This window comes from Condylura cristata, unplaced genomic scaffold (assembly GCF_000260355.1).
Source record: "Condylura cristata isolate star-nosed mole 26May11 unplaced genomic scaffold, ConCri1.0 scaffold00020, whole genome shotgun sequence".
Classification (NCBI taxonomy): Eukaryota; Metazoa; Chordata; class Mammalia; order Eulipotyphla; family Talpidae; genus Condylura; species Condylura cristata.
In genome coordinates, this window is record NW_004567121.1 from 26983359 (window position 1) to 26997385 (window position 14027).

Genomic DNA, 14027 nt, shown 5'->3' on the forward strand with positions numbered 1-14027 from the left:
CCGCCAATCCCGGTCGAGGCCCCGCCCCCGCAACGGGATAGCCCCGCCCATAAAGCGCAGCGCGCCGGTCACGTGAGCCAGGGCGAGCTGAGTTCCCAGCGCCCCCAGGCGGACACCGGCGGAACAGGCGTGACCCGGGGGGGCTCGGCTGAGGCTCGCCGGCCGCGGGCGCCCTTTGCAGTCTGCGCGCCCAGAGCAACTTCCTGCAGCGCCTCCCAGAGCAGCGTGAGGTTCTCTCCCTAGCCCATCCCTTGTTTACTCCTGGGTACCCTAGAACACATACTGGAGCCGACGTGGTGTCTTTTTTAGAAAAAACTAAGTGTCTTTATTCCTGAATAGTTTAGTATGGCGGTGGGGACCGGAGACCTCTGGAGCCCAGGGAGTCGGCCCAGAGGGGTGCAGAGGTGCAAGGATCCGCTCCTCCGCAGTCCAGGCCCTGCAGGGGATGGCGATCCGACCAAAAGTCTGGACGAGGGCCCCCGGAGTCCCTGTCCCGGCGTGCTCCAGCAGTGGGGAGAAGGCTGCCGCCGAGGCTCGCCAGGACCTGGGGCGCCGCGCGGCGACCACTCCAGCTGACTGTTCCACCGGCGCAGACACTTGGGCCAGTCCGGCCCGCCCCCTGCCTACGCCTGTTCAAGCTCCAGGTCCCCGTAGAGCAGGGCTCCGCTGAAGATGGTGAGCGGCTCCTCCGAGTGCGCCAGCTGTCCCATGACCAGGTCGATGCAGACCGTGTCCCCGGCCTCTAGCGGCAGGATGAGGCTGAAGACCCCCAGGGCACCGGGGCTGGGCTGGCTCTCGGCAACCGGCTTATTCTCCAGCCCCTCGGGCTCATAGCCCCCCGAGTCTATGCGGGCCACACCCAGGTTGGAGCGAGACAGCACCGCCTCCACTTTCTCATGCCGATGTCCAGTCAGCACCGCGCTCAGCAAGTAGCGCCCAGCCAGTGGCGCTGTGAACAAGCCTGGTGACCAGGACGACAGTCAGAGAGGGGCTGGAGCCAGGAGGACCTCGGGGAACCCATCCTGAACTCCTGGTCTAGGGAGGGACTCACTAGCTCTTTTCCTCTCTCTTCTCCTGGAGCTTAAGCTCCAGAAGGGCAGGGAATTTGCTCTGCACCCCAGACACTTCAGACAGTGCCAGGACAAAGGTAGCCCCCAAATAAAAAGCTGCTGTAGCACAATCCGTCTCCACCCCATCAGCCAAGCAATCCTGGGAATGAATAAATGGAGAATATGTGTCTCCCTGAACCAGAGAACGCAAAGACTCACCTGCCTTACAGGCAACAACGAGAACATGTCACTGCACAGTCTCTAGAGCCCCTCAGCCTTCACCCTTGCCCCCAGTCCGAGCCCCAGGCTTACCCGTCACTGGGTCATAGTAGCCTCCGTCGTTGAGCAGGACTCTGTCGAAGGGCACTGTGCCTGGTTCAGACCGGGGCAAACTGAGGGCAGCTGAAAAGGCCACTCGGGGCACGGAGGCTGCTGGTGCCCCCTCCGCTCCTGGATGGGGGTGGGGTGGGGATTAGATTGGACCCTCAAAGGTCTCCCCCGTCCAGGGTCTGTACCCCAAGGTACCTTCCATTCTCCAATCCCTCCCTCCTGCATCCAATGAGAGGAACTCACCTTGCTCACCTTGGGGACCTGGGGGGAGAAGAAAGGAGACAGTAAGAAGTAGAGCAGCTGTCACTAAGTCACTCGGCAAACACCTGCCGAGTCTCCCCACTGTGCCCAGTGCTGTGCACACTTCCATGCACGAATGGGGGTGTCAAGAAAAGGAGAAAATGGGCCCTCCCTGGAGATGCAAGGGGTTGAAGTGCAGCACTGTGAAGCTGTCCACAGCCACTGTAGTGCGGGTTCGATCCCCAACCAGGGAGGTGACCCACAGGGTGCAGCAGGCCTCTCCTGACCCGCCTGCTGCTCCCCATCCACAGTGTATTTCAGTCAATCTGCTTCTGTCTGTTGAATCCTCTCATCCCCCTCCCGCGCCTCTTGCCTGTACCCCAGTTCTTGTATGTATGAATAAATAAATTGAAAAAAGGGAGGAATTAGGTAGACCCATTCTGGACAGCTGCTGTGCCATAATCCCCAATGCCCAGTCTCTACCTCTGTATAACTCCTGTAGGCTCAGCGTTAGTCTTCAATACATTGAGGCCAACATACCCAGGTAGGCAACACAGTGACTATAGAGACCCTAATCACTTTCCTAGTCATGATCTAGGACACCCAATTTCACACCCTTCTCCCTGCTTCTCTATCAAGTGCTGAGTAGAATGTCAGACCCTGGTTCCAGCAAGCCTCTCACCCCACGTACCTGGAGGCCCAATGGGCCCCTTTTGTCCATCCTTGCCTGGAGGTCCCGGTGGTCCAGCAGGGCCTGGGGGTCCCTGTAGTCCAGGAGGCCCAGGGGGCCCAACTGCACCTGCAGGCCCTGCAGTGACAGAACTGTACTGAAGGAGAGACACAGCCAGGGTTTCCAGAAGACCAGGAAGGGAGATGGGTGAGACATGTGGGGTTCGTGGTTGGGCACGGCCCTGCACAGCCTGGCTGGCTGGTTACCTGGCTGGCAAAGCAGCCCCTTCCTCCACGTACCCCAGACCTATCAGAGCCGCCGAGGAGGGCAGGAAGCTGCCTCTCATAGACAGATCACCCCCTGGGACAGTGGAGGCTTGGTGATTCGCGCTGGGCAGAACAAGGAGAAAGATGAGAGGAAGGCTGGTTGCTGAGGGTTAGGAGAAAGAATACGGCTTGAAAGAAGTTCCCCCCACCTCCCTGCTTTGTGCCCCTCACCTGTGAGGTCCTTCAGGCTCAGCTGGTGCAGCCGGTCCTCTAGGAGCTGCAGGGAGCTATTCAGGGCGCCAAGCCGCCTGCCCAGGCCCGCCTGCCCCCCTAGCAGCTTCTCCAGCAGGGCTGCCTGCGTGTGGGTGGTGCTGTTGGTTTCCCGCAGCCCAGCCCAGAGTCCAGCCACGTGTCTGGAAAGGCCTTCACGCAGGCCCTGCAGTCCCCCAGCCACAGTGTCCAGCCGTTCACAGACCCCCTCCAGACGACCCAATCGCCCCTCCAGGCTGGGGCACTGGCCGGCCTGTGCCTGTCCCTCCTCCAGGCCCCGGAAGCGCTCCTCACTCTCCGTGGCGTGCTCTGTGGCCTCCTGCTGCAGCCTGTTGATCTCAGAGATGATGCGGTCCTTGGTGGCTCCCAGGTCGGCCAGATCAGCGCCCTGGCCTTCCACAGTGGTCTGGAGCTCATGCAGGGAGTCATTGAGGGAGCTGAAGGTGAGGATAACTTCAGAGAGCTCTCCTTGCAGGGCCTGCAGGGCTGAGCCCGAGCTGCCCCCAAACACACTGAAGCCATCCAGAGGCCCTCGGCTTGGGCCCCCAACTCCTGAACCTGCCCCAGGACCCCGAGGGGGCAGCAGGGGGCAGGAGCAACGCTCCACGCCATCCCGGAGGCGGCCCAGCTCCTCCTGGACACCCCCGCAGGCCCCGCAGCCCTCATCCCCACGGGCCTGCAGCAGACCCTCCAGCTGGCCCAGCCGTGCAGCTGTGAGATTCAGCCGCAGCGTCAGCTCTGCCGCGGTGTCTTCCAGGGCATCTGCACGAGCCTGCAGCTGGCCCACGACCCCTTGCAGTCCCTCCAGCTCGGCCTGCTGGGCCTCCCCCATGGCGCCCACCTTGTGCAAGCCCGAGCCCACCAGCTGCAGCTGCCCCTCACTGTCCTGCACCCTGCGCTCCAAGGCACTGAGGATCTCGCTGACCTGGGAGTCCTGAGCCCCCCGCGCCCCGGAGCAGAGCTGGCCACACGCCTGCACTGCCCCTGCCACCTGCTCTTCCAGCACATCTAGCCGCCCGCCCAGCTGCCCGCTCACATTGGCCAAAAGTCCCTCCAGCTTCTCTAGTCGGCCCCGGGCCGGCGGCCAATGGCCCAGCCCCCCAGGACGCCCAGGCCAGCTCGCCCCCTGTTCTTCTGAAGGCCCCAGGGTGGAGTTGAACTGGTCCTCGAGACGAGAGAGGCGGGAGGCTAAACTGGTGTAGCCGGGGGGGTGGCCCCCCTGCCCGGTTGCTCCTTCCAGGTCGGCACCCCGCCGCCCACTCAGCACTGTCACTGAGCCGGCCACCACATCCAGCCTCCGCTCCAGCTCGGCCAGTCTCCGGCCCAGCTCGGGAGGGCAGCATTCCTGAGAGGGCCTGCGGCCCAGGGCCTGCCGCTGCCGCTCCTCCAGAGAGCCCAGAAGCTTCTCCAGGGCTCGCAGCCGTTCCCTGTCCTCCTGCTGCTGCCGGCGGAAACCATCCAGCCCTGCCAGGCACCCGGAGCAGGACTCCTGCAGCCGCCGCTCCAGCTCCCGCAGCAGCTCCCCGCTGGGGCCCGGAGGGGCGGGGGCCAGGCTCTGGGCCCGGCTGTGGCCGCCACCGCCATTGTGGTGGTTGTTGAGATGGCCCAGCTCCTGGTCGTGGGTGGAGACACGGTTGTCCAGTTTCTGCAGCTGCTGCTGGATCTCGTTGAGGGTTTCATGCACACCAGGTCGGGCAGCTGCATCTGCGGGCTGCTGCCTTCCGTTAAAGGCCGTCTCCACAGCCTTCTGGACGTCGTCTGCCAGGCGCCCACTCAGTCCCTGCAGGACACCCCGAAGGCCCTGCAGCTCCTTTGTCAGGCTCTGCACCTGCTCCTCCAGCTGCTGCACCTTCTCAGACTCCCCAGGGCCTGGCAGAGAGAGGGGGGCAAAGGGGCTGGACCTCGAGCTTGGAGCTCACCTCCTGGGTCCCGCTCTTCCCGCACTAAGTCAGAGGTCCTAGGCTGAACCCACTACTCCTTTGTTGGGCGATTTGTGGCAAGAGAAGATTCAAGAAAACTCCACTCACTGGGCCAGACTGAGGCATGGCCCTCACAGTTCCATTAGCTCTTCCCATTTTGCAGACCGGGAGAGAACCGGAAAGATCAAGTAACGGATCATAGATGACACGTTTGCCAAGTGGCAGCGCTAGGTTTCAAACCCAGATCATCCATCTGACCACCCAGCCTATGTCCTGTGCACAACACATTTTAACTTTTAACAATACATTTAATGGCACTAAGTGCCCTCCCTCCTCGGGCTGTCAGGACAAGCAAAATGGGAGTGTGAGGGAGGCTGTGGACCCCACGACAGCAGCTTTTCCTGGGCAACATGCCCTACAAGCCTGCGGGCCTCTGGCTGGACAGAGGAGAGTCGGCCAGAAGTTCCTGTTTCCATAATTACAGCATGACCACCTCCCTGGCAGGCGAACACCGGCCTCCGTAGCACCCGCAGCGCCCAGGACTCCCAGCGCTGCACGGACTGCTGCATTCTGGGACCCGCAGTCTCCAGAGGCCGCGAGGGGCTGGGACCTGCAGTTGGCTGCAGTGCATGCTAGGATTTGTAGTTTCCACCCGCTAGCCCCTGGGACCAAGCTTCTCAAAGGAATTCCCCTCCCTCGGGCAGCTGTTCCCAGCTAGGACCCATCTTGGCCACATGTGGGCGTGTGTGAGCATTCTCTTTCGCTCTTTTTCTTTCTCAGTCTGCCGGCTTCTCTCTCTCTCTCTCAAGCATTCACAGGGAACTTCAGGGTTCTCTAGAGCATGGGGTGTTCCCCTCGGCGGCCTGGCCCCACACTGTCTCCCACTTCGCTCTCAGCAGCCCCCCTTCTCACCTTCTCCCCCGAGTCCACTCAGGTGGCTGCCCGCACTGGAGCCGGAGAGGTTGGGGCGGGCGGGCCGGGGCCGGGATGTGGTTGGTGCCGGACCCAGCGCCGGGGCAGAGCCCTCGGCACAGTCATCGCCCCTGTACCCCTGACAGCACCTCCACTCCATGTCCGTCACGGTCTTGTAGGCCACCCGGTAGCGTGGGCGGACGAAGCTGCGGTACCTGGGGGAGACAGAGGGGGCTTGGCTCCTCCCTGTTCTGTCAAGGACCCCCATGGGTCCTGGGCTTCAGAGATGGGCAGCTGCTGGTGGGTGAGGCCTGTCCCTCAGGCTGGATCCCCCTTACTGTCCAGCATGTGGCCTTGCTCAGCTGACAGCTGTCAGCCTGTTGGCCGATGGCCAAATCCCCGTTCTTCCTCCCCTCGCCCTGTGCTGGAACCCTGAACTCTTCTCCGTGAGCATGACCCAGCCCAGACAAAGCATTTGGGAGCTGTTAGGGCGGTCTGGGTGAGCTTCAGCATCTCACCAGCCACACTGCTGCCTCAGCATCCCCTCCGGCGCCGCTCCCTGAAGCCCCTGGGCTGGCCCCTCTCTGCCTGCTTTGTACAGACCCCCTCACTTGGCCCAAATCCTCCTGCCCAGGCCCAGCCCCCACCGAGTCCCCTGCGCCCAGGGAGGGGGCTCACATGATGCTGCGGGGACACTGGGGCTGGCCCCAGCCACAGGGCTGGTAGTCAGGCTTCACGAAGGTCTCCACTCCATCCTCAAGGACGCAGCTCACTGTCCGTGTCACCACGTAGGCACACCAGTTCCTGCAGGCACAACCCCACTGGGCCCAAGGGCCAGAGACACACGCCCCAGAGAAGGGCCCAGGGGCTACCAGAGGGCTGAGGGAGGGTCAAGAGATGTGGGGGTGGGGGTGGGGGGTGTGCCCAGGGACCAGTGAGAACCAGGGTTTTGGCAGGGCAGCTGCCCCACGCTTTCCTGTGCGGCAGAAGTAGATAAAGACTTTTCAAGACTGGAGAGGAGGCGCAGAATGGGAAGCCACAGCTACGAGAAATGGATCCTCATGGCTGGGGGAGGGGGCCCGGGCAACGGCTGAATTCATGGATTTCTTTATTTCCCTTTTGGTTCCCGTGCCCAGTGTGGTGAGGCCCCTGTGAGCTGGCCACTGAGCCCCTGAGGTGATGCCCTGGGTGCTGGCTTCCACCCTCCCCCCAGGGGAGAGGCCGGGCAGGCTGGGGTCCAGCTCCAAGCTAAGAATAAGCCATTGATGAGCCTGCTGCCCCTGGGGCTCGCCTTCTACACTCCCTCGGCCTCATTCATGCTGGCCTCCAGTCTGGACAGATGCGGTGAGCGGGGCAAGAGCGGTGTCAGAATCATGGATCACCGGAGGGGGTGAGAAAGCCCTAGACAGGGATACAAACTCTGCCCAAGCACCCCAGGCTGGTGGGCAGCTGGCGGGAAAGCCCAGCTCACGCCCCTAAGTTTCCCTGGACACCCAAACTGCATGTCCCCACGGGGAGGATACAGGAGCTGAGCCCTCTCGGGGGGCTAGAGAGGGGAGCCTATCTGTTCTTGGAGCCCCTGGGGGAAGCCCCACGGAAGGTGGGCGTGTGGAGAGTCACCTGAGAGATGGCGTCCTTTTCCCAGCAGGGAAGACACCTCAGGGGACAGTAGCCCGGCTGGGGCCAGGACACCCACCTTCTGACCCACCCTCGCACCCACCTCCAGCCCTGGCTGGGACCCCGAAACTCTTACCTATGGCGGCTGGCAGGCCGGGAAGCACTCTGGGCCTGGGGTCCCCCGGGGCTGAGGGGCCCACTGCCGCCAGTGTAGAGGCTGTAACCGCGAGGAGGGTAGCTGGCTGCCCCCACGGCCGAGGTCAGCAGGCAGCAGAGGTAGCAGCTCCACAATGCGTTGGGGGCCATGGTGGCTGCGCTCGGCGGTGGCCCTCAGAGGCACATCCTGGCCTGCCCGCTGGTGCCTCTGTCCGGAGCAGGGTGCCACTGCACCAAGGGACAGCGCCCGCCCGTGGGTCCTGTCCCCAGCTTCCTGCCGGCAGCCCCCAGCCACAAGCCTCCTCCTTGGCCGCCCGGCCTGACCCGTCTCCCCTCCTCTTTCCTCCTCAGGCTCCGTCTGTCCCTCCCTCGGTTCCTTCCGCTCTCCTCTTCTCCACTTCTGAGGGGAGTTTGTTCTCTGTGCCCCTCGCCTCCTGTGCCTGGTCTGTGCCCCTCTCAGATGCTGTCCTGGGGGCTCCACTCCCTCTCCCCGGTGGCCTTCCTTTGCTCTCTCTATCGTTTTTCCCCAGTGACCGGGTCCTGGGGGTGACAGGCTTTGCCCCTGTGGCGGCTCAGAGGCTCAGGAGTGGCTGCGGGGCGGGCCCTGGCCTCCCGCCTCACTCTCCTGCTCACTCCCCTCCCTTCCCCCCTGTCTGGCTGGCGGTCCAGCCTCCCTCTTCCTCCCCCCACCTCTCCAACCATCGTGCGCCACATCTGCTTCTTGTTAACTCCGGGAAAGAGAGGGAAAAAAAGGAAAAAACAGAAATGTGGAGTTGCCGCCGGGCTCGGGGCCAGCCTCTCAGACGGTCCACATGGAGCCGGACCCAGCCGGGGCCGGAGCCGGGGAGGAGGCCTGGGCTGGTCATGTAGACAGGGAACGGGAGCGGGAGCTGGAGCCACAGCTCTCCTGGGGCTGGGACCGGCCTCCCCTGAGAGAGGAGACCTGAGAGAGGAGCCCAGAAGGGAGAGGCCGAGGGGAAGGCTAGAAAAGAGGGGCTGAATTTATAGAACTCTACAGGCTGTCACTCCCCATCTAGGCTGGCTACCTCCTTTTATAGATGTGAAACTGAGGCCCAGAGTGGGAAAGTAACTTGTACAAACTAACACAGCAAGTCAAGAACAGGCCTGGGATTAGAATCTAAATATTTAGATGGGGAACAGGAAAGAGGAAAGGAGTGAGGGCTACTAGGCCAGGGAGGAGGAGGGAAAGGATGCCACCATGGCAGGCAGGCAAGGAATTCAGAGAAGACACAAGAGCAAGAATGGGATCTGGAAATGGGGGAGCAAGTGAAAGGGAGGACGTTGTCAGGAGAAGACCAAATGAACATGGGCCCCAGGCCTTCTTGGTGACGGTCAGGTCCTAAGTGGAGGGAAGGGTGGGGGCAAAGGGCCCTACTGGGTATGACCGCAGGAAGTCACTCCCCAGCCAGAGGCACATCTGACAGCCTATGTCTAGTGGGCCACAGACTCAGTCACATTCAACCTCCACCCACGGGACACCTCCCAGGATGTCTGTGTCAGCTGCCCCTGCACCAGGTGGCCCTCAGCACTGCTCTGGACCAGGGGCTCCCTGGGGTGGGGGTGAGGGGGTACCTGGGAGAGTGAAGCTGAAGTAGACAGCAAGATGCTGAGCGTGCTGGGTTCCGAGCGCAGGCGAGCACCAGTGTGTGCACAGACGCGTGCGTGCAGATAAACTGCAGTGAGGGGCGGCCAGGGCTGCTGAGAAAGCAGACAGAACTAACACGAGGCAGAAGAGACAGTGCCAAGGTTGGCTGGGCAAATGGATGATGTGTTCTGGGCAAGACAGCTGGCTGTCCTTCTCGGGGGCATCAGAGGAGGATTATTGGAAGGGACAACCTGAACGGTGTTGGGGCAGAGCGAAGAGCAGAGAGGAGGCGAGGGGAGCGATCCTCGCTCCCTCATCTGTCAGAGGCGGTGAGAATGGCGCCTCCTGCCTGGGCCTGGGAGGGGTTAGCTACATGGAAGCACTTCAAAGAGGGCCGGTGTGTGTGAGAATGTTCACTAAATGTCAGCTCAGCAAAAGGGGGGACAGGAAGTCAGAGAAGTTGACTCCGGAAAAATCAGAGAAAGGCTTAAAAGACTAAACGCCTGGGCACGTGGAGTAGGGGTCACACAAATGCAGAGAGAAACTGCAGCGAGCCAAGGGCAGCTGTTTAGGCACAGGATGCGGAACCAGGAGCCGCCCTTAGGGACCATTTGGCCTCAGCGTTCTCTGACTCCCTCGGGGCTGGGGTCTGTATTGTCCTGGGTCCCTTCACACTCCTGTGATGCAGCCTTGGTCTCTGAGGTGACAGGGACTGTAGGAAGGAAGAGAAAGCTGCGAATGAATGGACGAGACGAGGCGGCTCCCGGAGACGATGCCAGCGTTCCTGCCAGGGTGGGAAGACCACAGAGGAGCAGTCTGGAGGGGACAGGACCTTGGTTCGGCCCTCCTGACATCAAGTGGAGCAACACATGACACTGAGAAGACATGTCCGGAGGTGGGTGAGGGGCCCCGACGCGGGGAACCACTTGCGGGGTAACAGTTGGAAACCATGAGAATGGGCACTAGCAAATCGTCAAGGTGACCGAGTGAGCTGGGTCTGCCTCCATCCGATCTGCCTCTGTGGCCCAGACGCCGATGCCTGGGGAAAATGTTGGCAAAAAGAAAGGGCAGCGGGCCTCCCTGCTGGCCCAAGGGGTTGAGGCTCTTCACAGCCGCCGCAGCATGAGTTCGATCCCTGGGCCAGGGCGCTGACCCGCAGAGCACAGCAGACCTCTCCTGTCTGCCTGCTGCTCCCCTCGGCAGGGTATTTCAGTGAGTCTGTCTGTTCTGTTCCCTTCTCTGCCTCTGGTGAATCCTCTCAACCCCCATACCTCTTGCCTGTACCCCAGTTCTTGTATGCATAAATAAATAAATCTTTAAAAAAAATAGAGCAGTGAAAGTAAATTTTGGAACTAACAGAAATGGAAATTGGTGGCTGGCCCTTAAAGGTCTGAGGATGCGCACACAGGAAGACTGATGCGCATCTACCCACAGGAGAGGCTGACTTCTGTCTGCTGTTAGTAGAAGGCTGCGGCTTTGTCCCTGGCCTCTATTAATTCCAGGTCCTGGCCCTGGCCCTGGCAGCAAGCCAAACTACTTCCCTTCCTAGCGGCTGCTAGGGGTTTTCTTTCTCTGCTGCTCCCCTTCTTCAGTCCCTGCAGTTGCCTCTGGGAACCTGAAGTCAGCCCAGCCATCTTGTCACTTCCCAGTTGTCACCTACTCTTTTGCCTGACCCTTATGTTTAAACATCGGTTGTATATTGCAAGTGTGTTGAATCAAAAATGTTGACTTTGAGATAGTTGTAGCAGGGCCCTCCCTGGTGGTGCAGCTGGTTGAAACGCAGCACCGCGATGCTAACTGCAGCCAGTTCGATCCCCAGCCGGGGAGGTGACCACATGGCGCCGCAGACCTCTCCTGCCTCACCCGCTGCTCCCCTCAGCAGTGTACTTTCGTTGATCCGCCTGTTCTGCCCCCCACTTTGTTTCTTACCGTCCCTGCACCACAGGCCTGTACTCTGGTTCCAGATGCATAAATACATCTTTAAAAAAAAAAAAAACAGTAGTTGTAGTAGGTTGTATTTAATTTATTTCTGTAATTAGGAACCAGACGTAGCGACTGACAAGAATGTTTGTGAGATCTCAAATAAGTCAGTGGCTCTGGGTTCACTGGGCGGCCTGAGGCGTCGGGCAGGCAGCCTACGCTGGAGACCGAGGTTAAGCAAGACTGCAGGGGTGCTGTGGTCGTGCTAGGGGCCAGTGGGGAAGTGCTGCTGCTGGTGGTATTGGTAGGGAGCCACAAATTTCCAAAGCATTGGCAAGAGAATTCCTGTGGCCAAAAAATCCCAAGTCCCCAGGGCTTGAGGACAAGATCTGTTTTGTAACCTTTCCAAGATGGGGGATTTCCAAGGGTCTAGTGCCAATGGGAAATCATGGCTCTACTATGCAACTAACTCATTCATTCAACCATCTCTGACTAAGCCATGAGTTCATGTGCCTGGGACCAGGACAGCAATGGCACCAGCAACTAAGGAACATTTATGTCTAACACCTTCTAACAGAACAAAAAGTGGGAAGAACAAAAGGACCATAATATGAGTTAGAATTTGGACTATGTAAACCCAGATGGGAAGTCTAGCTTATGGGGACTCCTGAGGGGAAGTCCACTCCTGCTCAAATGCATATATTTTCCTTTTCCTTTGTTAAAAACAACACCATAGGCCCCCCAAAGTGTCACTTCTGCTAAGCCCTGCTGTCACCAAACTGAGACCTAATTATAGTTTTGGCAACCCTCAGAAAACAGAATCTGGTCAAGCAGGATCCACAATGTCAGCACTAGCGAGGTTAACTACCTGTAGACCACCTGCCCTCCCCTACAGGAAACTGACTTGCCATCACCAACCCACTGTTTGCTAGTCTAACCTGTGTCCATTCCTTTAAGTTTCATTCATTCCTATAGGTTTCTCACTTAGTACAGCTCCTCTGTGCTCCTTTCTTGGTGCTAGATGGGACGCTGTCCCGTTCATGAATCCTTAAATAAAGCCAGTAGGAGCTTTTAAATTCATGCCATTGAATTTTAACACCTTCCAACCCTTCTCACTGGTAATCTAGAAGTTAGACTTCCTGGACTCGGTTCCCATTTCCCAGGTCTTGTTTTTCACTACTGAGCCTAACCCTGGCTTCATGTCTTCTTGAAAATGTCACACTAATCACCAATTTGGTGCCATGTGCCCACCCCCCACCTCCCTCCAGGATGAGGTTTTGCTAGTCTCCTTTCCCACATACTTTCCCACCCAAGCTTTGTTAGCTCTTAGCTAAGTCTAGTGTAGTCCTGGAGACCATTTTTTTAATTTCAGTTCTCTCTAGACACTAGGCCAATGACCCCTTCAAGGCTGATAAACACTTGCTGACCTAGGCACAGGAAGTTTTACAAAGGACATTTCTGGGTGGTTCTAAAACAAATCCTTTCCTGCTTGTCTCTGGCACTAGGACAACCTACTGAGCCCACAGCCTAACATGGTGCATAGAATGGAGGAAAAACCAGGTGACACGGTCTCTCACTAGTTGTAGACCTTTGGTCAAGTCAGAGGCTACCTGGGCTTCAGTCTTCTTCTTTACAAAATGATCTTGAAGATCCCCTTCAGCTCTGACAACCCAAGATACTGTGCACCTGGCCAGCTGGTTTCAGGACAGACTTAGAAATTGGAAGCACTTCCAGGACCTTTGCTTAAGACATCTGTAGTCTGGATGTCTGCTCCCCAGGGTCTGCGTCTGGAGCTCTCGTTGGGTTTTAACAGCAGACCTAAGTGTCTGGTTGGGTTTGGATTGACTTCGCATTTCCAGGAGACACAAAGCATGTGTGTAATCCTTTAAAGCCTAGACCTGGGACTCATGAAGGAGTGTATGTCTGGGTTTCACTATTACACTCGCGTTTGTGATTCTAAATAGGAAACTTCTGGGAAACACTGGGGTGAAGTAGGGAGGTCAAGGGATGACAGATTGCTAAAGGCAGAGACTGCACTTAGAAGTCGGGGGCACGGAGGACAGGCTTGCCACTGGTCCCAGGCAGGGGCCACTGTGCGCTAGGGCATGGGTACATCACTGCACACCCAGGGCCCGCGGTCCCCAGACCCAGCTGTTCCAGTCCCTTAGCAGCTCCTCTAGTTTTCTTTGGCGCAGGGAAGCAGAAGCATCCCCTGGCCCTCGCCCCCTCTACCACAAAGCAACTGGCTTCCATTACCCCTGACAGCTCCAGAGCTGCAGCCCAGCCCCAGAGAGGCAGCCCAGCCCCCACCCGGTCCCGTCCCAGGCTGGCTCAAAGCCGTTCCCTTTTATGGTGAAGAAGAGGAAAGGCAGGGACCGAGGCGGGGAGTAGGTTTGTCCGGGCAGAGCTGTAGTCGGTGAGTGACTGACACACTGCTCACCAGAGACCCTCACACTCCTACCCACTGCGGAGCTCCCCCAACCCCCACCCCGGGCGACACGCTCTGCTCCGGACCCAGAACCCAGGACCCCTCCTGCTCGTCCCAGCCCTTCCTCCCTACTCCTCCCTCACATCCGGGGGGTGATTTCCCACTTGGCTGAAGGCCCAACGTTTGGGTTTTGATTCCGGGAGGGTCCGCCCTACTTCCGACGCCCACCTCCGAGGCAGGGGTGGAGTGAAGGAGCCTGGGTAAGCGAGGCTCCGGTCCGATCCCAGCCAGGGTGGCTGTACTTGGTGGGGTGTGGGCAGAAGCGCTGGGGTCGGAGAGGAGCACCCCGCAGGCCCAGCCCTGTCTCCATTCTGCACCATTCCCCACCCGCCTCCCTGCAGCCCCGGCCAGGGAGGGGACCCAGTGGGCAGGGCCCAAAGGAAGCACCTGGTTGGGCCGGGCCGGGAAGCGAAGGGTGGGCAGCAGCGCGGGGGGCCGAGGCAGGAAGAAGGGTCGGAGTTTAGGGGTCGGACGCGCCTCCCACGTGGCCCCACCGCGCACCCTGGTCCAGCCACTCCTCGGCTCCCGGGAGACAGGCACAGCGTGCAGGCCGCGCCAGCTGCCGCCAGCTGCCCGGCGTGAGG

General features: G+C 59.7%; 1 protein-coding gene across 1 annotated transcript; it reads right to left on the minus strand.

The window, feature by feature from the left end:
- Positions 1-327: 327 nt before the first annotated feature.
- On the minus strand, positions 328-7999 carry EMILIN1 (elastin microfibril interfacer 1). The gene is made up of 8 exons (XM_004686369.2): positions 7410-7999; positions 6335-6460; positions 5657-5871; positions 2787-4694; positions 2311-2427; positions 1623-1640; positions 1362-1499; positions 328-961 (listed from the first exon to the last, which is right to left on the minus strand). The coding sequence occupies exons 1-8, from the start codon at positions 7577-7579 to the stop codon at positions 624-626; spliced, it is 3030 nt and encodes a 1009-aa protein (XP_004686426.1). The 5' UTR covers positions 7580-7999; the 3' UTR covers positions 328-623.
- Positions 8000-14027: the final 6028 nt, after the last annotated feature.